The sequence below is a fragment of the Hylobates moloch genome, unplaced genomic scaffold (assembly GCF_009828535.3).
Source record: "Hylobates moloch isolate HMO894 unplaced genomic scaffold, HMol_V3 SCAFFOLD_408, whole genome shotgun sequence".
Classification (NCBI taxonomy): domain Eukaryota; kingdom Metazoa; phylum Chordata; class Mammalia; order Primates; family Hylobatidae; genus Hylobates; species Hylobates moloch.
The window spans coordinates 1,631-27,020 of record NW_026652683.1 but is presented as its reverse complement, the minus strand read 5'-3'; the positions used below and the strand labels follow the sequence as shown (position 1 = coordinate 27,020).

General features: G+C 39.3%; 1 protein-coding gene across 1 annotated transcript; it reads right to left on the bottom strand.

Annotated features, from left to right (window-relative positions):
• Positions 1-2,577: 2,577 nt before the first annotated feature.
• Positions 2,578-25,108, bottom strand: LOC116464316 (phospholipase D1-like; the record flags this gene model as incomplete). The annotated part of the gene is made up of 5 exons (XM_032147583.1): positions 2,578-2,627; positions 4,647-4,760; positions 19,180-19,268; positions 21,963-22,073; positions 25,054-25,108. Coding segments are annotated over 5 exons (419 nt in total), but the record flags the coding sequence as incomplete, so codon positions are not given.
• Positions 25,109-25,390: the final 282 nt, after the last annotated feature.

Genomic DNA, 25,390 nt, shown 5'->3' with positions numbered 1-25,390 from the left:
TAAGGTTAGGTTATTGATTTGAGATTTCTTATTTTCTATTACATAATATAAATGTTTATAATTTACTTGTAAGCATTGCTATAGCTGCCTCTCATATGTTTGGGTATGTTGTTTTCATTTTCATTTATCTCAAAATATTTTCTACTCTTCTTTGAAGTATCTTTGATTCTTTGGTTATTTAGAAGTATGTTGTATAATTTCCACCTATCTGTCAATTCCCAACATTTCCTTTTGTTATTTATAATTTCATTCCATTGTGGCCAGAGAACACACTTTATACAATTCCTTAAATGTCTGTACCAAATGAGTTTCTTATACTTTACTGAGGGGCTCCGTGTATGTATGTGAGGGCCCCAGGCCTTACATGCTCAGGCATGCAGTTTATAACTCTGCCTTAGGCTTCACTTTCTGCTCGCACAGAGCCTCAAGGTTAGCCAGAGGTGAGAGCTTAGGGCCTTCTCAATCCTTTCCTGAGCATGTGCATTGCCCTGGGCGTGCACACAGCCCTACACATACCCATGACCTTTCAGATTCCCAGGGATATGTTGGAGGTTTCTAGTGCCCAGTAGGGGATCTCCTTCCTCAGCTTTTCCTCTTAAGATTTTTAGTCAGCTTCTTGCTCACTCAACTGTTACCGCCTCTTCAGTCAGCTGTGATGCTAAATAAATGTTGCTGATTGTTTTTGATAAACACCCAGGTTTTTTAAAAAGTCTACTTGCACTGAGCAAGGTCTGAGTCAGGTGAAATAAATATAAGTACTTAGGATGGGAGTTTAAAGGGAAGTGCCAGACAGGTCAAATAATGATAATGTGAGAACTGTTGGGACATGGGAGCCTCAACCCTGATCTGCTCCCTCCAGTGGCTGCTAGGCTACTGGTTTTCACCCTGATTTGAGCAGCTGTTGGCTTTTAAGACTATCATGGAGCTAAGAAGAGGGAGATGGGTATATGGCAAGTTAAAATGCCACAAAGCTTGCTATTCTTACCAAGATTCAGCTGTTTTTCTTGATTAAACACTCCTTGGATTGTTACAAGCCTTTAGTTAATTTCCCCATCCAAAGAAGTTGATTGTGACAACTTTTGTCAGTATTTTTGTTGCTTTTATGTAGGACTATATTTTTGGAGATCCTTCCTCTGCCATTCCTGCTGATGTCCTAATTTCTTACTTTTAAGCTAAAAATATACAGACTTGGAAAGTCTATTATTTTCTACCCACATTCCAGTACATCATCCAGTGCATCCCATTTGGGAGGCTACCAGTATAAAATAAAATCTTCCTTCAAAAATCTCAATTGAGGTTTATATTCTATCTGAAGGTCATATCACATGGCATCACATGATTAGGATGAGTCCTTCTGCCTTTTCCAGACCTCCTGTGGCAGCTCCATTCTCTTGGTCCATTGGATTGAAACTCAGAATTAGCTGACACTTCCCTTCCTTTCCTGCTTCCACATCCCCTCAAGTCTTCCCTCATAATCTTATCCACACATGACCCTCCTTTTCCATTACCAATGCACCTTTGTCTCTTGCTTGCCACCACCATCTTTACCCTGTTTACCAACAGTAAATGAATCTTCATATAAATGTCAGTTTGATGAATTTGCTCCAGGGGCTCAGAGGTTTCCACCAACCTCTTCTTGCCTTCTGGATAAAACCTAGCCTTCTTAGTGTGGCTGTCCACGTTTTCACAATCTGGACCCAACTTGAACTGGAAGTCATACAACTTGGGTTCTGATTCCAGCTTAGTTTGTATCGATACACAAAGATATAGAGCAAAGATATAGAGCACAGAGATATAGAGCAATATTGAGTGCCCACTATATGCTGAACCCATAGTTCAGGGAGCTATAGATAGGTAAACCCCTAGTTACAATATATTGTAGCCAAGAACTAGGTAGAAGAATCAATTAAGAAGACATCTGAGGCCGGGCATGGTGGCTCACACTTGTAATCCCAGCACTTTGAGAGGCTGTGGCAGGTGGATCACCTGAGGTCAGGAGTTCCAGACAGGCCTGGCCAACATGGTGAAACCTCATCTCTACTAAAATACAAAAAAATTAGTTGGGCGTGGTGGCGCACGCCTGTAATCCCAGCTACTCAGGAGGCTGAGGCAAAAGAACTGCTTGAACCCAGAAGGCAGAGGTTGCAGTGAGCTGGGACCGCGCCATTGCACTCCAACCTGGGCAACAAGAATGAAACCCAGTCTCAAAAAAAAAAAAAAAAAAAAAAAGATATCTATGAAAGTGTCTTTGAAAAGTATAAAAAATTGCATCCAGTAGATAAAGAAGAACAAACAACTATAATACCTCATATTATTATCAAAACAATTATAAATAAATAAAAATAAATAGAAATTATAAAGATGCTCAGTTTTTATTACCTATTTAGTCTTGGTGTCTTCATTTGAATAATGATTTGGGCAACTTAATGAGAATAAATACTTTATTACAGGTGAACATTTTGTGGGGTACCTTTTACAAATAGAGTTCTATAATCACACTGTGAAAACATTAATGATTACTGATACCTCACCTTCATAATAAAAAACAATCATATGAGAAAAAAAGCAGTTACTTACGCTCTGCTTTTAACTGTCCAAGGATGGAATTTTCTCCTCTGCACATGGTTCTGAAAATATGTAAACGAGAAAATAATTACAGAGGTTTCAAAACAACCAATCCCATGCAGTGTCTGTAGGTTTAATCCTAACACAAGTAAAAACAGAACAAGTGCTTCTATGAGAAGATGCTACATATATTTCTAAATGCTAAAAACTGTTACATGAATATCACCTTTGTAATGTTACTAATGGGACATGATAGTTGTTTTGAGGTGGGTCAATGGAAAAGTTATAAAATTCATGTTAGATTTCAGAAAGAGAGGCTATTAAAAAAAGATGGGTCATGAATGAACTTTCCCTCTTACAAAACTGGGTAACAGCAAAGATAAATTTAGAATGCATCAGTAGATAAGAATACTTACAGAATCACATTGCTCTCAGAGGTGAAAAGGGCAAGCACTTAGAATAATTTACGAATTAAACTATTAGAATGGGCTGTCTCTGAAGTCAGCAAAACCACTAAAAATGAAAAATATAGTCTCAAATAAAGGACTCTGCTAATGATTTTGTTTCTTAAGACTCTGATAATCATTGATGAATTATAAAATCTGACAAAACCAAAAATTCTATGCTTCATCTGCTTGCTCTATGAGAGTAATAAAGAGTATACTTATGCCTGAGAAATGCTGATATTAATAAAGATGATGCCGGCAAATAGAGATGTTTTTGCATAATAAAAGGTTATAGTTTTTGTTTCTGAACAAAAGTCAAATGTGTTATTTCGTTCAGCTGGTTTGAAGGCAAGAAAATAGTCATAGAAAACAATTACAATTGACAATATTGCAAAAATAATATTAGAATGGCAAATGAAATTGATAAAATTCAATTAAACATTATGTCAGAGCCTTAAATACTTGAAAAGCTTTGTTTATCATTTTATAAATCAGATAATATTAGAAATGGGCAAATCTTCAGTCCAAGTATATAGGCCAAAGCACAGTTAAAGCTCTCTTGTACTGTAACTAGGCAGAAGCACCCTGGAGGAAACAAACAAACAAAAATCTTTCCTTGAAATCCTGGCAGATAAACAGATACAAGCTTGAAATGTCAGTGAGAAAAAAGAGGATTAAAAAAAATTTCCACTACAATGGTGCACTCGAACTGTGCACAGATCCTCCAGCGGGAGCATCTGGGGAGGGGGCCCAAGCAGGAGGGCATCTAAGCCTCCACCCCCGATTTGACCAAGGCCCTGACCCCTAATCTGCTTTACTTACCAAAGGTTCTATGTAAAGTATCATTCGTCCTCTCCCACCTTTCAGAAGGGTTTGATGAGAAAGGTGAGAAACTACAGGTGGTTCAGAAAAATAAGAGATTTTGGTTAAGTGACCCTGAGAGAAGGTCAGAGGTGCCTTTCCGTCTCCTTCTATGCAGGCTCTCTAGCCTGTGTTCCCCCAACCCACCAGCTAGCACTTTCCAGCCCTTTTCATAATGCTCCACTGGCCAAATCTGAAGCCTCAAGAGGAACCCAAGTGTGCCCTTTTAAATAAATATAAAAACTCAGCTTTTAAAAATATCAAGCACAAAACTTTCGCTAAAATTTTAACAAAGATGTGGTAGAGAAAACAAAATTCCGGGAATTTATTTACTAACAGAGGCTATCATTATCAACCTTGTAGAAGGACTTGCTACCTAAAGAATCATAACCAAACACAAGCAAATCATACCATTTCAGGCATTTAATTTTTTCTCTATTTACTGCAAAGTACATATAAAGCTCAATAGCTATTTAACCACTTAAAGATAAGTTTTAATCGACATCATACATATATAGAAATAGACAATAACTATACAAGAAGGACTAATATTTTAGTTCTTTTATGTTTGCCATGTGTCTTAGGCCAATCATTTATCATTGTAGGCTCCATTTGAATTTTATCAACTAGCAAACGGGCCAAGATTTGAAAGTAAAATAAAGTGTTCATTTGTTCCTCACTCCACTGAATGGATGTGGAGAAACACTGCCATTTCCTTCATCAGCTTACATGCATGACCGAGAGCTCAAAACAGACCACTTAGAGTTTTGGCACCTGTAGTTGAAGTGCATGATTGCCTGTAGAGCATTTCCTCCGCCGGTTGAAATGTCTCCTTCGAACCCTGGCAGAAGCGGTATCACGACATATACCCGGTATTTCTGGTTTTCCCTGCAAAGGTCAGATGCAGAGAAATTCACCCAAAAAATAAAAGGTAGTATCAGTTTTAGATGACAGCCAAGCAGTTCACATGGTTTTTGAGATTGAGTGAATGGCTTCCTACAACACATTCTGACCCATTTCAGGACTTGGGAGGGTATGCTGTTGGACTGGAGGACAGAAGCTGTCATCTAGGCTATCGCTTCATAGCCTGAATAACAAGCTAAACTTGGCAGTAAAGTAGAAATTGTACCCATTGTCTCTCTACAGCATAATCGCTTGTAGGACAAAATACAGTGTAAGAAATCCTTGCTTGGATCCCACGGAAAGAGGCGGGTAGGGGAGGCTATAACAAAGTTTCGGAAAAAGAAGTTATCTTAATAGTTAACACAGTACTTAGCTAGAGCCCTGGAAATAGTAGACATTCAGTTAATAATTGTTGAGTAAATCAGTTCTCACAGCCTAGATCGCAGCAGCAAAAAGACACTCTGGATCCATTACATTTTCCAAAACAGAAGTCATCATTATCTACTTAGAAACTCTGAGTTTTCAGCTGTAAAATGTTACCCTAGGCCCTTTAAGAATTCTGAGTGGCCGGCTGGGCGCGGTGGCTCACGTCTGTAATCCCAGCACTTTGGGAGGCCGAGGCAGGTGGACCACGAGGTCAGGAGATCGACACCATCCTGGCTAACATGGTGAAACCCTGTCTCTACTAAATATACAAAAAAATTAGCCAGGTGTCGTGGGGGGCGCCTGTAGTCCCAGCTACTCGGGAGGCTGAGGCAGGAGAATGGCGTGAACCTGGGAGGCAGAGCTTGCAGTGAGCAGAGATCATGCAACTGCACTCTAGCCTGGGTGACAGAGCGAGACTCCATCTCAAAAAAAAAAAAAAAAATTCTGAGTGGCCAATATGTATATTTAAGTCCCCTGCACATACAACACAATATTTCATGTCCCATTGTCTCAAGTGATTAATGACAACCTTTGAAGGAAAATGAATTCTACTCAATGATATAACAATAGAAGAAGAAAGTGTAGCTTTCTCTCTTTGATAGGCATTCAGAAAATCAGAAATTTGAAGTATGCTCCAAATAGGTACCACTTATTCAGAATCAAAAGCTATTATTAATGTTCTTGTCTCTATTTATAGGATATACAGGAAAAAGAAAAAGCCTCGAAAGGAATGTGACATACACTGTGATAAATGAATCTCGCTGGGATATCTGGGAGGACTACAGTCACACAAAGGTGTTGTTATTGGTTAATTTTCAAGTCAGATCCTACTTAAACTTCTCATTTCTAAAGCGCATTTTCTTCTAAACAACTAAATATTCTTTCATGTGAATATTATCAGTACTCTTTAGGGGATCAGATTTTATTACTGATGTCTCTAACATCGATGTCAGGGCAGGTGGAAGGAGAAGTTCAGGGCAGAAATGACTACCAACAATGAAATTTGGAGGCCTGTGAGTTTGGCTGCTGTGCTAAGAAACAAGGATCTTAAGTAGGTTGTTGTAATGGCATGGATTAATCACTAGATGGCAAACATAGTTTGAGTTGGAAAGAAGACATTAAAAAATGTAAACTGTTCAAGTTTGCTGCTCGATAAGAATAAAAGGCTCACATCCCTAAATGGTGAGCAGGATAGTGAAAAAGAACAGAAAAGAAAAAAAAAAACCTAAGCTATTAAGCTATGTCCCCACAGCCAACATTTAAAAGTCAAAATAAATTAAACTGGACACTTAAAAATGGATGTCATTTGGCCTCAACTACCTTTTCAGAATTCAGGATTATACTGTCTTACAGTATAACCCTCCCATAACCACAGTCCAGTGACAGGAGACTAACACCCTTTGTTCAGAGGTACACCTTCCTACTAATAAAGCTTGGCTCATCAGCCTTCTGGGCCTCCAATGAATCCCACTTCTTCTAGGTCACCTTATCGGCTATTTCCTCTGCCAAGCCATCTTGGCCCTTCCAGTCAGAGTTGGTTTATTCTTGCCTCGGCACTCATAGCACATGGCTAAGATGTCTGTTCAGCACTCTTTCTGCTTTACATGATAGTGATACACACACATCTGCTCTCTAGGCTATGTGATAAGCTCCTTTGAAACACAGGATGCCTGCCCACATATCTTTCTGGTTTTGGCAGTGCCCAATCAAAGACTCTTGCACATGCTATGCACTCGGTATTATTTGCTTTAGGAGGATGGGATCAGGTTGGAAAAATGTTTCTGGGGAAGTTTCTGGTAGAGAAGAGGCTAAGCTGAACAGGAATTTTTTTCTTTAAATTAAATTACATTTTATTTGTAAAATGTATATGATATATTACATACATTTTTTTCTTTAAATAAAATTATATTTTATGTCTTTAAATTAAATTACATTTTATTGTGGTAAAATACATATAATATAAAATTTGCTATTTTACCCTTTTTTTTTTGAGACGGAGTTTCACTCTTGTTGCCCAGGCTGGAGTGCAATGGCGCAATCTCGGCTCACCACAACCTCCACCTCCCGGGTTCAAGCGATTCTCCTGCCTCAGCCTCTCGAGTAGCTAGGATTACAGGCAGGCACCACCACATCCCGGTAATTTTGTATTTTTAGTAGAGACGGGGTTTCTCCATGTTGGTCAGGCTGGTCTCGAACTCCTGACCTCAGGTGACCCACCTCGGCCTCCCAAAGTGCCAGGCTTACAGGCGTGAGCCACCACGCCCAGCCCCCATTTTTAAGTGTACAGTTCAGTGGCATCAATTACATACACAATGTTGTACAACTATCATGATGATCTATTCCCAAACCTTTTCAACATCCCAGACAGAAACTCGGTGACTATCCAGTCATAACTACCCTGTTTTTCCCCACCTGCACCCCATGGAAACCTCTAATCTGCTTTGTCTCTATGAATCTGCCGGTTCTGGATTTTGCATATAATTAGAATCATACAATACTTGTCCTTTATGTCTGACTTGTTTCACTTAGCATAACATCTTCAAGGTTCACCCATGTTGTAGCATGTTTCAGAATTCCCTCCTTTTTAAGACTGAATAATATTCCATGGTATGTACATATCCCGTTCATCTGTTAATGGACACTTGTGTTGTTTCCATCTTTTAGCTATTGTGAATAACACTGCTATTAATACTAGCATAAGTATCTGTGAGTCCCTGTTTTCAGTTCTTTGGGGTTTATATTCAGGAATGGAACTGCTGGGTCATGTGGTCATTCTATGTTTAGCATTTTGAGGAACTACCAAATAGGTTACTTTCAAATGAGTAACATATGCTCATAGTACAAAATGTAAGAGGTAGATGATTATACAGTGAAAAAAATTCTCTCTCACTCCTTCATCCTGAGGGCAACTCCTGTTAACAGTTTCCTCCATGTTCTTTTAGAAATAGTGTATGAATTTATAAGAATATATGTATTTTTTCCTTCTACACAAATATTAGAATACTATAAACACTTTAAACATTTTTCTGAACATGATTTTTATCATTCAACAGGGTATCTTGGAAATCCTTCCAAATCAGAAAACAGTTAACTATTTTTTTTTATTTTTTTTTTTGAGATGGAGTCTCACTCTGTTGCCCAGGCTGGAGTGCAGTGGGTGGCACAATCTTGGCTCACTGCAAGCTTCACCTCCTGGGTTCACGCCATTATCCTGCCTCAGCCTCTCGAGTAGCTGGGACTACAGGTGCCCGCCACCACGCCCGTCTAATTTTTTGTATTTTTAGTAGAGATGGGGTTTCACCATGTTAGCCAGAATGGTCTCGATCTCCTGACCTCGTGATCCACCCACCTCGGCCTCCCAAAGTGCTGGGATTACAGGCGTGAGCCACTGTGCCTGGCCAGAACATAGTTACTTTTTAAGAACAGGGAGGTAATATTCTACCATGTATCTGTACTTTAATATTTAAACCAGTTCTCTATTGATAGGCATTTAAATTTTTTCTAATTTTTTTTCTATTTTGAAGTAACTATTTTGATATTTATGCTGACTAACAAAAGTAATTTTTCACATTTGTTGGAAAAATCTTACAAGTGGTATTGCTGGTCTTTGACACAAATGTTTGTGAGGATGTTTGTAAGAGACAGTTCTATCTTTTTTTTAAACAAAAATGATTTTATAAGGGAGATCTCATATGTACAATATTGAGAAATGTCCTATAAAAATGTTATAAAACATTCTTGCAAATTTTAGTTTGTAGGAATCAGAATATTCACATTTTCTTGTTTTTAGGACTCTCTTAGCTCAATATCAAGCCCTTTGCTATTTTACAATATAGTAGCTCATAAATTTCCTGAATGATGAAAATTTTAAACTGTGTTCAGCAAACTAGTGGAAACTATTTAGATTTTTACTGCTGTAGAAAAAAGGGTTCTGGTATTTCAAACGCAAAATTGTGGTTGAATGTAAGCCAAAGCACAGAAGATTCCATGGGACACTATGTCCAATCTGCTCCTTGATCCAATCCACAGAGGACAAGAGTTCCAGCTGCTGAGGAATCTAACGTCCTTCGGAAAGACTGAATCCTCACAACATGGGGGTTGTGGAAATGATAGCAATCAGCTTAGGGTAAGAATCTGAGCCCCTAGTGTATAAAATATTTATGATCTTAAAAGCAAGATAATGGCACTAAACCCCGGATAACTACCCATCATGCCAGCAATCACTTCATCCATATTAGTTCAAAGCAATTTCTATAAAACAGCATTCTCAGGCTTCTTGTTAAAAGTTTTTCTTCAAAATTCAGTAACTCTTATGGCAGTGCTATGTATAATAGCTAAAAATTGGAAATAAATGTCCAATAATAAAGGGATGGTTAACTAAATTATTTGTTTAGCCAGTCAATGGAATGATCATCTTGTAGCCACTAAAAATGACCACTATGAAGGCTCAGAAGCACAATATTTCTGGTACTGTGTTAAAATGGCCCCAATGCAATGTTATAAGAGAATAAAAATGTGGCAGGCCAATGCTATAAAACATCAAATCATTTTTCCCTTTAAATGTGTTAACTTCCCCCACTCTGTGACTGGAGAAACGAAGCAGGCATTGCTCCCGGGGTGGCACTCTCACAGGGAAGCAGGACACAAAAACATCAACTTCTTTTAGATTTGGGGAACTGGAGAGAGATTCTCTAAGCAGAGGCAGGAGTGTAGAGAAATAAGAGCAAGACTTAGGGCAAGGAATCAGTCCTTTGGCCTCAAGCTGAGTTCCGGGGAAAACAGGATAGACCCTACTCTCTTTTCAATGTGAGGATATGAGAGCCAGGAGGATCTGAGCCTTGCTTTCAGGTGAACTCCAGAGAAATGTGGAGCGTGTCGTTCAGCAGCTATGCGATGTGGCAGGAGCAGAGGAGAAGTGGTAGAGAGGCAGGCCTGAAAGGCGAAGGCTGACATCCCCAAGCTACATTAAGCAGATGCCAAAACAGGCCCGAGGGAGATCAACACCAGTGTCTGGAAGCCCCTTTCCAAAGATCCAGGGCCCCATAAGCATTAAGATCAAGGACAGGATGTGGAGGGAGAGGAGGCAGGAGTAGAACCCTGATGCTGAATATAGAAGGGAAATAATGAGAAATCACTGAATTTGGCTACATTTATCAGGAAGTGCCAAAACTAAAACTAAAACCCCTCCTATTGTGTGGAAATGCGCTTGAGCTAGAAATTCAGATGAAGTCTAGGAAAAGAAAATAAATTACAATTCAACAGAAAATAGTAGTGTGTGTATTAGCCGGGTGTGGTGGCTACTTGGGAGGCTGAGGCAGGAGAATGGCGTGAACCTGGGAGGCGGAGCTTGCAGTGAGCCAAAATCGCGGCACTGCACTCCAGCCCGGGCGACAGAGCGAGAATCCGTCTCAAAAAAAAAAAATTAAGTTTAAAATTTTTGTGGTTGCTATAAAGCTGTTTGTACCTTTAAAAGCAGAGTACAAATGTACCATGTAGATGGGTCACAGCAGTGATGTACCTCTACCTTCCTTTTCTTGTTTTTCTCTGCTGCATAAGCCCCTCCTCCTTCACCCATGGTCCCTCCTCAGCATGAAGGACAGTTAGGAGAAGCTTGGTCTGCTCACAACTGGGTCTCAGGGTCTGGCAAGAAGGCCCCGAGGAAGCTTGATATGCTTTGCTAGTGACAACACTTTTTTTTTTTGAGAATTTGAGATTTATAGTTTGTATTTCATTACTGTAAACTTCAAGAGCTGCTATAAATCATCTCATTGTTGTAGATTTTGCAGCAGTGAATACTGTCAGAAATAAGAATTGTGGTTAGGGCTTGGGGGTGTGTGTGTGTGTGTAAAGAGAATTTTATACTATGGTGGTATCAATTATGTTGGAATTGGATCTGTAGCTTCTTGGTCGTTTGGGACATAACCCCTTTTATTTTGTGCTTGGCAAATCCTTTTAAAGGAGAAGATCCTTCTGGGCTTCAGTTTCCTCATCTGCACATGAAAGAACTGGCTAAAATCATGACTAGTCCACTAGAAATGCTGGCCCTATTTAGCACTGACTTTACCTATCCTCTATGTGACTTCACAGATTATGAACTATTATATATTGTGCACAAACACATATCATTTTTCTCATTGGTTATCTTTTGAAAATGGCAAGCTTTCAAATGTAAGAATGCTGAGGGATTCCCTAGCATGTTTGACTTAGACTTCACCCTGGGCTTGATAGTCTTTGGCAAGCCTAGCCCTGAGTGGCCCCCAAATGAGGTTATATAGAACCTTATATTAAACTGTTCCCACTATGGCCCAGACCGTTTTCATTGTCATTTTTCTTTAAGTCTCCTTCTTCCTTCATCTCTTTTCCAGGGCACATGCTCAGGCTCAAAATGATTGCTGGCCCTTGCCCTGTGCTAATCTTTACGTTTCTCTATTTGCTGAGGTTACCATTTTATACAATTTTTAGAATAGAATAAAAGCATTTACATGATCTAAATCAAAAGGTCTCCTGCCACAATCTGTTGTCATCTGTGTCCCAAGGTAACCTCTTCTCCAGAAATCATACAGAGCTTGGGAGTTACCCCACAAGAAACAATGTGAAACCAATGACTGGCATACTTAGATAAAATGTGTTTTGGCTGGGCGCGGTGGCTCATGCCTGTAATCCCAGCACTTTGGCAGGCCGAGGTGGGCAGATCATGAGGTCAGGAGATCGAGACCATCCTGGATAACACGGTGAAACCCTGCCTCTACTAAAAATACAAAAAAATAGCCGGGCATGGTGGCAGGCACCTGTAGTCCCAGCTGCTTGGGAGGCTGAGGCCGGAGAATGGCGTGAACCCGGCAGGCGGAGTTTGCAGTGAGCCAAGATTGCACCACTGCACTCCAGCCTGGGTGACAGAGTGAGACTCCGTCTCAAAAAAAAAAAAAAAAAATGTACTGCAGTTGAATTTTCTTTAAGACAATGCTTCTGAAACAAGCCCAACATGTCTTTTCAGTTTGGTACAAAATTATAGGATATGGTAATTACGGACATAGATTTTTCTTTAAACCCAAGAACTTTTAATCTATCAAGCATTGCTTTTAAAAAATAAAACATTCATCTGATTTTTTTTTTCTTTTTGTGACGGGGTCTCGCTCTGTTACCCAGGCTGGAGTGCAGTGGTGCAATCATGGCTCACTGCAGCCTTCACCTCCCAGGCTAAGAGATCCTCCCACCTCAGCTTCCCGGGTGGCTGGGACCACAGGCATGTACCAGCACACTCAGCTATTTTTTTTTTTTTTATAGAGACTAGGTCTCACTATGTTGCACAGACTGGTCTTGAACTCCTGAACTCAAGTGATCTTCCTGCCTCGGCCTCCCAAAGTGCTAGAATCAAAGGCATAAGCCACAGTGCCCAGCTCATTCAATTTTTTAAATTTCAAAATAAAGTATTTTTCATAGATTTCTGAGAGGCTTACCATTCGAAAATTTCTATATCCCTTGAAATGGGGGAAGCTTTGTAGCTTACTGGTAAAAAACACAAGTTGAGGTCCTACAGACATGGTTTGAGTCCTACTCCTATCCAACCATAGCTGTATGACTTGGCTAAGTTATCTAAACTCACTAGGCCTCAGCTGCCTCATCTGTAGAATGGGAGTAATTACACAACCAATCCCATAAAGTTGATACAAAGACTGAATGAGGTAACACAGGTATAGCACTGATTATGTGGAAAGACTCAAAAACTATTTGGTAACATTTTTATTCAATTATATCAATCGGTGATTTCAATTAGAAAGCCTGCATATCTTCAAATAACAACAACAGTAAATAGCATCTAAAATTAAAACAATACTAAACTAAACACCTATTATGCTTCAGAATACATTTTGTTTTACTTTACATTTTGGGGAGAGTGTTATCAGATCACTAACAGAGAAATCAAAAATCGATTCCCAGGAAGAGTCAGCTATAGGTTTCTGGCAGAAAACCTTTAGACAGAGTGTTGTAATCATGTGCTTAAACCTGTCACACAATGAACAAGAGCCAGTGGTGAGAAACCAAAACAAATTTTTCTTATCTAGAAGTAGCCATCCAATAATTTAAAATATGGAACATTTAAGCATCTTTTTAATTAAAACATTTCTTTTTCTAGCATAAATACTAATTTTGAAACAGCTGATTTGAATATCATGCCTCTTTATCCTTGCTTGAATTTACGGTGAACAACATATTTCCAGATGATGAATATCATGGAAATGCTATAATAATTTCTTACATGAACTGGTGGTTTACAGCTTACAAACTACTTTGACATATATTCATATAACCTAGGTAGAACAGATACTATTATTCGTGGTTGGTGAAGAAACAGTGTGTCACAAGGACAAACTGACGTACACAGAGGGTCACATACCTGTGGATAACAGAGCTGGAGAGAATCCAGGTCTCCAGACATCTGGTCCCCCAATAATTTCAGATTTCCCAGTGTGGTATTTCCCACACCACCCACTTACAGGCAAGCAGTAGCTCTTCTACAGTTTTAAGAAGCATGAGGGGCACTTTGGGAGGCCGAGGTGGGTGTATCACTTGAGGTTAGGAGTTCAAAGCCAGCCTGGCTGACATGCTGAAACCCCGTTTCCACCAAAAGTACAAAAAAATTAGCTGAGGCCGGGCGCGGTGGCTCACACTTGTAATCCCAGCACTTTGGGAGGCCGAGGCGGGCGGATCACGAGGTCAGGAAATCGAGACCACGGTGAAACCCCGTCTCTACTAAAAATACAAAAAAATTAGCCGGGCATGGTGCCAGGCGCCTGTAGTCCCAGCTACTCAGGAGGCTGAGGCAGGAGAATGGCGTGAACCCGGGAGGCAGAGCTTGCAGTGAGCCGAGATCGCGCCACTGCACTCCAGCCTGGGTGACAGAGCGAGAGTCCGTCTCGAAAAAAAAAAAAAAAAATTAGCTGAGTGTGGTGGTGGGTGCCTATAATCCCAGCTACTCAGGAGGCTAAGGCAAGAGAATTGCTTGAACCCGGGAGGTGGCGTTTGCAGTGAGCCAAGATCGCACCACTGCACTTCAGCCTGGGTGACAGAGCAAGACTGTCTCAAAAAAAAAAAAAAAAGCATGGTAAGTTTGAACAATGTTCAAAATTGTATTTTTAATGTAGTTTAATAGCATATTTTTAATGCAGTTTAATATTAAAACACAGAAGCATTAAGTCAACTGACTATTTTCATTGTATGCGTCAACTTTTTGTTGCTAACACTATAAAATGTACTTTCTCACTTCCTGACTTTCTACCGAAGCAGAAAAATTATGCATGTCAAGTTTCCATGTGCAAAGATCTGAGAATCTCCTCAGAAACCATTCATTCATGGCACACAGTGTTTAAAAATGTGTCTACCCGGATCAGTTGGTCCTATCTTTTGGCTTAGTCAAGCATGGCATAAAACAGTAAATTTTAGACTGTGGATTATGATTTTTTTTCTCTCTGATCGCCAATCACATTTGAGTTGTCAAAGAAAGGTTTCAAGTGGGTTGGGCAGCTGGCCTCAACTGTGAGACAGTTTTACTTATTAGAGTGAAGATTTGTTTTTTGCTTTTTTTTTTTTAATTCTGATTCCTCCGGCTGTTCTGAGGTCAGCATGGGATAAACATGAGTCTGAGGCTCTAGGTCATGTCAGAACATGAAGGCTTTGCAAAACCTATTTCTATAAAGAATTATGGCTGTTGAGAAGGAACCAGAGGAAGTGAGAGGAACCAAGAAATTGCTTAGGGGAATTGTTGTGAGGCTGGATTCCAGCGCTGGCAGAAAAATAGAGACTTAGTGCAGTCCAGGGAGTTGGCAATTTGAAGACTCAGATTTCTCCAGGGTGGGAGGGACCTGGCAGAGGGCCTGTATTCTTTGGTGAGGCCTGGCTGACTGCGGACTGTCATTTCCCTCCATCTGCTTTGGGCCGTATTCTATTCTTTTTCAAATAGCCAAAATTATACTTGTTGCTAAGAATGTGACTTTAGCAGGGAAGTTCTGAGTCTCAGAAAAGTAGAGAACAGAGAAGTCTATGGAGAGAGAGGGGTAAGTTTGGGATGGCACGTCATGGCCCCTAATTAGTGAAAAGGGGGCACCCCGTGCTGGCAATCTGCAAAATATGTTGTTTCTTTTATTTTTTATTTATTTATTTTTTTAGAGACAAGGCCTCATTCTATCTCCTAAGCTGGAGTGTAGTGGTGAGATTATAGTTCGCTGCAGCCTCATACTCTCAGGCTTAAGGAATCCTCCTCCCTCAGCCTCCAAGTAGCTAGAACTACAGGCACACCAACACACCTAGATAATTTTTTATTTTTTGTAAAGACAGATGGTATCAAATTTCTAGCCTTTAGAAATCCTCCCGCCTCCACCTCCCAAAGTGCTGGGATTACAGGTGTGAGCCACCACACTTGCCCAAGGTAAGCTTTTTAATTCTGCCTTTACCTTACCTAATAACACAAGCTCACAGAACACAAGCTCACAGATTTGAAATTAAGTGAAAATGTATTTTACAGTTGCAATTAACATAGGGAGATTAACAAGAATGCAGAGATGGGGGGGGAACGTAAAATACGTTTTGAGGATGTGTGTGTGTATCTACTGAAAGTCTAATGTGTGACATATGTACCATTTTGAAAATGTGCCTGTCAAAAAAATGAGACTATCGAGAGATCAGAGCTAAATGACACATGGTTTATTTGAAATTTGATGAACTAATTTCCCGTTTTCTACAAAGCAAACTTGAAATTGCCAGAGTCTTTAATGTGCTCTGTCAAACTCCAAGTGTAAGATACAATCTGCAACAGGTGCTACTTTACCATACTTTTTAAAGTCACAGATCCCTTTTCCTTTCAGGAGCAGCTCATAAGATCACTAGGAAATGTTTCATCAGAAAATATCTTGAAGTTTATTCTAGCCCTAAAATGTGATAATATTTATTTATTTATTTTGAAACAGAGTCTTGGTCTGTCACCCAGGCTGGAGTGCAATGGCATGATCTCAGCTCACTGCAATCTCCGCCTCCTGGGTTCAAGCAATCCTCCTACCGCAGCCACCTGAATAGCTGGGACTACAGTCATGCACCACCAAGCCCAGCTAATTTTTGTATTATTAGTAGGGACAGAGTTTCACCACACTGGTCAGACTGGTCTCAAACTCCTGACCTCAGGTGATCCACCCGCCTCGGCCTCCCAAAGTGCTGAGATTACAGGCGTGAGCCACCATGCCCGGCCTAATTTTATTATTTTAGAAGCCCAGATTTTTAAAGACAAATTACTACAGTGAAGAAAAATATTCTTTCAGGCTCCCAAACACTTAAAAACACATCTTTGGGGCAGTATAAAATACCGGGGCCGGGCCCCAATTAAGGAAATTATGATCTAGTAAGCCTAGAGGTGAGTCAAGCTCTCTGTAATCTTGCAAAAGTCAGTGGTGATTTTGATGTGTAGTCACAGTTGAGATCCACTGTACACCCGGCAGGATATGGTGGATGCTGTAGTGTGCTGCCTAGATCCCCTCACCATGGGATCAAGACAGCCATCCCATCAGCTACTGAGCATGTAGGCCACGGAATACTCGCAGTGAAGTCCTCCAGGTATGAAAAGTATGGAGTCCTCCATAGGTGAAAGGGACCTGCCTCACTCAAGGTCATCCCCACTCCCTAGGGTCAGCCTGCATCCAATGGCTGGTCAATAGGGGAAGGGAACTACAGGCCCAACACATTTGCCTCAGCTTGGGGAAGTCCTGAATGGGTTTTTAATCCTAACCATCAATGCACTAGAGTCATGTCGTGTGAAGGGAAGCATCGGGTTGAAAGTCCAAAGATTTAGGCTCAAAGCTGTTTTTTGCCTATTGTTGTTAGTGGCCTAGACAAGTCGCATAGCCTCTTGAATCTCAGTTTTTAATCCTAAAAATGGGAAAAGCAACGACAACAACAACAGCAGCAATAATAACAACAACAAATACGCTTGATCTACTCTCAAGCGTAGTTGTGAAGATTCAATGAGATAATGTAGTCATAACTGTGAATCACATAAAATGCTGATAGTTACTGTTATAATGTCCTTAAATATAGAAGTCCCCAAATATTATGTGAAAAAAGATATCAAAGTACCACATGACACTGGAAGTAAAAAGTGTTTTAATTCCCAAATGTATATGCACTTATTCTTCACTGCATGCATTCAATGACTTGAAGTAATGAAATATAATGGTTTTGCTTATGTGTTTGTTCTGCTACTTTTAAATGGAGCTGAAATCAGCCATAAGAAGAAATTGTTCCTGGTGCCAAGACAATTCAATGTGGAAAGAATAGTCTTTTTAACAAATGGTGCTAGGGCAACTCTATATCCATCAACAAAAGAATAAAAAGTTGGGCCCCTAACTCACCCCATATATAAAAAGTAACAAAATGAGTCAAATATCTAAATGTAGGAGCTAACACTATAAAATTCCCAGGAGAAAACAGGCATAGATCTTCATGATCCTAGATCAGGCAGTGATTTCTTAGATATCACTATCTATGTTCCTTAGACACCAAAAGGACAAGGGATACAAGGAAAAAAATAGATGTTAGCTTTTATCAAAATAAAAAAATTTTCTGTTTCAAATGACACCAGCAAGAAAGTAAAAAGACAAGCCATCGAATGGGAGAAACTGGGAATCATATATCTGATATGAGACTTGCATCTAGAATGTATAAAGAATTCTTACAACTCAAAAATAAAAAGTCAAATACCCCAGTGAACAAATGGGCAAGGGATTTGAGTAGACATTTCTCCACAGATAATACACAAATGGCCAATAAGCACACACAAAGATGCTCAGTATCATTAGTCGTTACGGAAATTCAAATGAAAATCACAATGAAATACCATTTCTAAAATGGTATTTCACACCTACTAGAATGACTATAATCAAAGAGAGAGATAATAATAATTATTGGCAAATACAGAGAAACTGGACCTCTCATACACTGTGGGAATATAAAATGGCAGAGCCGCTTTGGAAGATAGTCTGGCAGTTCCTCAAAATGTTAAACATAGAGTTAGCTATAACCTGACAATTCTACCCCTAGAGAAATGAAAATATATATCTACACAAAAACTAGTAAAGGATGTTTATAGCAGCATTATTCATAATAGGCAAAAAGTAGAAACAACCCAAATGTCCATCAACTAATGAATGGATAAATACAATGTGGTATATCCACGTCATGGAATATTATCTGGCAATAAAAAGAAATGAAATACTGATACATGCTATAATATAGATGAGCTTCAAGAACATTATGCTAAGACAAATCAGTCATAAAAGACCACATATTGTGTGACTCCATTTATACGAAATGCCCAGACTAGGCAAATCTATAGAAAAAGAAAAATCAGTGGTAGCCAGGGGCTAAAAAAAGAAGCAATGGGTAATGATTGCTAATGGGGTTTCTTTCTGGGTTGATGAAAATGTTCTAAAATTTATTAGGTGGTGGTTGTGCAACTCTGTAAATACACTAAAAATCACTGAATTGTATAGTTTAAGTGGCTGGATTATACAGTATGTAAATTCTATCTCAGCAAACCAATTATTAAAGAAATAATCCCATGAGCTGAATAAATATGACATATGGTAACAAGAATTTAAATATAACCCACAGCAAAATATTATGTCTGTTTTGCTTTTTTAAGCGAACACAGCTCATAGTCTGCTATTAAATAAAACAAATCACAAACGTCATGTGTGGGAAACAGACTGGCCCGGAAGAAATTTTTGTGCCCTGGAAGAATTCAAATTCCCTAGAAAGGGGACTCAAAAATTTTTAGCAACTGACTCAGACTAAAGGCATCAATAAACTGTTGCTGGCTGAACCAAATTTAAGTCTGCTAGGAAATGATAGTACTTTAAAAGTGGGCTTTGCAAAGTCATTTTAGTAATAAATACAAAAACATCTACAGCAAGAACTCCCAGCCAAAGGCTGTTACCTGTGAGCTTTCAGGATCCTCTGGGCAATGGCATCGCCTATCTTGTTGAACACAACTTTGTCATCAGCACAGCTTATGAAAAACTGGTTCTATGAGAAATAAACAAGACAATCATGTTAGTCTTTATTTTCTTAGCAATATATGTAAGGACAATACTGTAATATATTTTTAAAAATGTTTCACACAGCAGATGTGTTCTGATCACTGAAATCACATCAAGAAAGTCAATGACACAGAATAAAAGCTACCTCATCTCACTCAGGGTCTCATCTGATTCCAGGTCATATCACCTGTAACACTTAACCAAGTGGAAAGTTACACTATATTATTTCACCATGAGAATTCCTTATAGGTGATTTTCTAAATTACATTCTCAGAATACTTAGGAACATTGCAAATTTAATCAATAGAGAAATTAGTTTTTTTCAGATTCACACGTATAAAGGCTTATGATTAAAAATTCTATATTGGCAAACGTTCTATCTCATGCTAAGCTTGCTTTTTTAACAGGGTAGATGGAAAAGCCTGGCCTAGCTTTCTCCACCCTTTCTCCATTATTTCCTGGTATCTGCTTTCACCTTATCTTGTTTGTCTGGGCCTCTTATTATCTCTGAACTTCTATTTTAAGTAGCCTCAACTCTCTTCTGTATGTTGCATATATATAAGCCAGTTAATTAAAAAAAGAAATTTTTTTCCTCTAAGTACTTCTGCTATTTATGTATCTACAAAATAGTCTTTAAAATTGTTACTAGAAAACAAGTTACGACATTATCATAACAGTGCAAAAAATTTTGTTGCTGCATAAAGGAATGTTAAAAATTTGGTGCGAATATTACTAATGTTATGTGTTCAAATAGAATAGATTGTTATAACACATCTGTAATTTATAAGGACAATTATCACAAAGTAATATTTGCTAATCATCTCAAGGTAAAGAGATATATATGTAACAACTCGTAATTATCATCCCTTTGTGGCATTATCATTTTTATGACTATATAAGCTTTTACACTTAAGTGCATAAATCTGTAAAATGCCTCCAGAAGACAAACTTACAGGAAGACACGGTGCAGAAAGTCTTTTGAGAATGTGATTCCCCTTAGGGCATCAGACAATCAAAATCTCAGTGGCAACCAAACCATGTTTCTTTTTCTGAATTCATATTATAAAGAAGCTTAGCATTCCTCGGCAGCTGTAAACACAGACTGGCTACATGTCATGTCCTTTACTTCTCCTTTTTTGGAAGAGTCGGGTGAATGCTGACTGCTTATCTTGACTACAGGAGTGTCAACCAGGTCTATGTCCCAACTATTATTTATTTATTTATTTTTATTTTTTATTTTTTTTGAGATGGAGTCTCACTTTTGTCGCCCAGGCTTGAGTGCAATGGCACGATCTCGGCTCACTGCAACCTTCGCCTCCTGGGTTCCAGTGATTCTCCTGCCTCAGCCTCCCAAGTAGTTGGGATTACAGGTGTCCACCACCACGCCCGGCTAATTTTTTTGTATTTTTAGTAGAGATGGGGTTTCACCATGTTGGTCAGGCTGGTCTCAAGCTGCTGACCTCAGGTGATCCACCTGCCTTGGTCCCCCAAAGTGCTGGGATTACAGGCGTGAGCCACCGTGCCCGGCCAGAAAAGCTGATGTTAATGCTACTAAAAAGAGATGAAGCAAAATGATTCTGGGCAACAGATGAGCCAGCCTTCACATCTTTCCATCTCTATGGTATAATTGTTGAAATTAATAATACTAATAGCATTACTAAGCTCCAGACTTTATGCAGAGTTTGCTCATTTTCCACTAATGTCCTATATCTATTCCATGATGCCATTCAGGATACCACACTGCATTTAGCTAGCTAATATATTATATTTAACTTAGGTTTCTCTAGCCAGACTCATGAAACAAATAAAGCTCCAATTCTTCCCTGCTTGTCTCTAATGAATTGTTGCTGTGCAGAGCGGGAGAGGGCCAGGACCCAAGGGGAAGAAAAACAGGGCTAGAATGGTTTTCCTCAGTTAACCCATTCCCCTATCTACCTTTAAAAAATTCAATGGGAAAGAAAAGACTCGAATAAAGAAGGAAATTATGCTATGATTTATTTTTTCCATTATTGTGACTTTTTATTTTCTCAGGGTTTTTCAAGTTCTCTGAACTATTTTTATATTCACTTTGAAGAGTAATTTAAGTTCCCAAACTAAACTCAGTGTCCCCAGATTTTCTCATATACTCTAAAAATTCTGGGATGAAAAAAAGCTTCATAATCAATAGTAGTTCACACAGGATTGAAGAAGGTGGTACCTGCTCTTAACGTTCTCACATCTTCCTTTTCCACATTCTTTTCCCTGCACTCTCCCTACTCCGCCATGCCCAAACCAGTGGCATCCAGTGGTCTCTATTTTAGCAACTCACCCCTGTGTGTGCTCTCCTGAAATATAACTTGCTTCACACTTAAACCCTCCAACCCAAGTGAAATCAAAACTTACCTATCCATGTTGGGGTATTTCTGTCTAATACTATTACAATGAGTTGATGATGCATTTTAATAGCAAAGATTTGCAAGACTCCCAATAGAATCTTGAGTTAATGACAATGCAGAGCCAGTTCCAGGTATGCTTGGGAGGTCAAAATTCAGGTGATACGAACCAGAGCTTCTCCAGCACTTTTCACGCCTCAAAATATACTTATTAATATGACGGGTCCTAAGTTTGGGGACCCTGAAATCTCTGCATGATATTTAAGGGAAGGCAGTTTCTCACACGAATTTACATGAGCAAGACTTACTTCAATATAGATATAGTGCCTGCTGTTCTCTATCACATGGACGTAAGCGGCATGGATGGACTCTTCATGGTACTTTATACCAGCAGACCAATCAGCAGCAGAGCGGAGCAACTACAAGGCAGCAATCAGAAATGAACAAGTATTAGCAATGGAGAGGACATCAGATATATTAATACAATGAAGTCACTCCTTTTTCTTCCAGACGACTGAATGATTACAGTGGCTTGAGTGTCATGTGTGAACCAAAGGAGAGTAGTGGGGTGGGGAATGCTGCTAAGGAAGAGGGGAGAAATGAACTGGTCCTTGGATGTAGTCCATAAGGAAGGTTCTCAGCTGGAAATCACATCCTGAATATACCCTCTTTCATCCAGGATTATTTTCATTCAAAATTGGAAACCACAAATTGTGGTTTCTACAAAAACTATTTCAGAAGTACCTCTTCTGGTGGCTGTGAGTACAGTAACCATTTGTATTCCTTTCCTATGACAGTCCCTCAATTATACCAGAATCCCTGTTCTGGTACATTTATTCAGAGCACCCATCTTTACTCTTAAAAGGGTACTGGTTTGGACCATATGGTATGGCCATCCTAGCTCTGACTTAACAATGTGATTATTCCTTTTCCCCTAAATAGATATTGTTCAGGTTAATACATTCTAAAAGGTAGTTCATTTGGCATGTGATCTTCATTCTACCTTTAATAGCTATCTGTTCCATGGCACGCCACTTTAGTCTAAACTTTCTAATGGCATAATAAAGGAAATTAATCACAGGAAAGAGAACTGGGGCTCAGAGAAGCAAACAAACTTGCATAGTGTCACAGAGGTACTAGCATCAGCATCACAGCTTGAACTTGGTTTCTGTCATTCCATATCCGATGTTTTTCTACTATGCCACACTGTTTTGCCATTTCATCACATCTGTGTGTCATGCCAGTCAATTTGGGGTTGATCCCATCACCTCAGATTAAACCAATCAAAGTGGAGCTCCTGACTTTTTTCTCTAAACCATTTCCCATCTCAAATACCCCACTGGCCAGGGGCATACCATCATTCTATTAGTCTTTGGCATGCCTCTTCTCCTTAGCGTCTATATTCAATCTCACATCTACTTCAGTTTATTCTTTGGAGGATTTCTCAGATTTGCCGCTTTCTCATCGCTCACACTGCCTCGCTCTATGCAGACACTCACCTGTCCAGGCTGGATTACTCGAGCTTCTTCTCGCTCAGACACCTGAATATAGGTTATATACGCTGATGCAGAGCAGGACTGTGTAGGTTCAAAGTCTGGCTCAACTACTTACTGGCTGCTGATCATGTTTCCTAACCTCTTTGTGCCTCAGATTTTTGTTCTACAAAATGGAGTTCTACTTTATAGGGTCATAGAGAGGATTAAGTGAATTACTGTGAAATGTGTAGCAGGAGGCCTGGTATCTATTAAGTGGTTATAAGTGTTATATTAATGAGCATTAGAGGATATGTTTGAGCTGTGGCAGGTCATGTCAGGGATGCTGCAGAGCAGACTGTGGCTGCGCACAGGAGAAAGGATGAGAGAACATGGAAAGAAGGCGTTCTCAACACTCAGCAACTATTGGTCATCACTTTTTTCCAACATTCTAACTAGCATTGCAGTATGATGTTGGCATATAGTAGGTGCTTAAACAATAACATGACACACAGAAGAATTACTATAAAAATATGCTTGCTGTTTCTGGTTTGAAATGAATATTAAAACTGTCCCTTATAAGGTCAACTGATATTGAAAATAAAGAGAATGGTCCCATACTCATTAGGAATATACAAAGCGATCCAATACATAATCAGTTCTATGTCTGCTGTACATAAAAGGCCTGGAAAAATTCTTGTTCAAATCAATAACTTTAAAATTCCAACTACAAGGCCATTAAATCCAAAACTCACACTTACTAAAAATCACTGACTGTGCCATCCTCAGTAGTGTTATTTCTTTATCCAATATGAGGTATTTATTACAAAATATCACCAATCAAAGCATTAAAAAATTTATCAGATGAATATGTGCAACAAAATTTCAAAATTTAATTGTCAACATGAATATATTAAATATCATAGAAGAGAACCCATAAGGAAAATTTAGATAAATATTATCCATATTGGAAAAATATCATGATTTTTACATCATCTCCAAGGAGCTGCATTATTATTCATCAGGTAGAAAAAACGAAGGTTGAAGAAACAGAAGTTTTAATTCTTAGTCCACTCAAATTAATGTTTAATTTTGTTACTAAGGAACATAGCGCTGAAAATGCAGGCTACTTTGAGAAGATTCTCATGCTATCCTGATGTAATTCTATACAACTCTGGAGGCAATGTATACAATTGCAGATTACACTGGAAAGAAAGGAACCTCCAGGAATTTTTTTTTTTTTTTGAGACGGCGTCTTGTTCTGTTGCCCAGGCTGGAGTGCAGTGGCGTGATTTCGGCTCACTGAAACCTCTGTCTCCTGAGATCAAGCGATTCTCTTGCCTCAGCCTCCCAAGTAGCTGGGATTACAGGTGTGTGCCACCATGCCCGGCTAATTTTTGTATTTTTAGTAGAGATGGGGTTTTGCCATGTTGGCCAGGCTGGTCTTGAACTCCTGACCTCAAGTGATCCACCTGCCTCAGCCTCCCAAAGTGCTGGGATTACAGGCGTAAGCCACCACGCCGGCCGGAATCTCCATGATGTTTAAATGACTTGTCCAAGGTGAAAGAGCATTTACATATAATTTAAATATCGTGGAGGTTCAGTTTCTTCCACTGTACAACTGAGACCTCTCCCCGTCCCCTAAAGCTGCTGTGAAGAAAAAAATGGCATAACAAACACAAAGTGATAATAATGGTATGTGGCACTTAGTACTAGATATTCTATATATAGTATGTCTACCTATGTAAAAAGTTATAGGCAAAGTTTATAACCCACCCTTGCTGGTAACATCTGAGTTTTTCCCTCAAATCCAAAAACCTTATACTTTCTTTCCTTTCTCACTCTCAAAATTTGCTCTGACTCAATAAACTCATTCACATAAGATTCAATAAACTCATTCACATAAGATACACATGAGGAGAATTACATCGATGTCAGCTTGCACATGAAGTCTAATAGATTCAGAGTGGCTTCCTGGACAGCTGGGTTAAGAGGCGATTCTTGAAAGCAGGTGCACTGGGGAAGAATTCTGAGATTGATCCTCAATGGCTTTCATGGAAGGGGACGCCTGAAGGTCACATATTTGCCATTTTTTCTATGAAGGATAATGGTAAATGTTTCTCTATCTGTAGGCATTTAAGTATTTAAAATATTAAAGCTTCAAGCCAAAAGAAGACCATTTTATGGCCAGGGTGTGGCTCACACCTGTAATCCCAGCACATTGGGAGGCCGAGGCTGAGGTCAGGAGTTCAAGACTAGCCTGG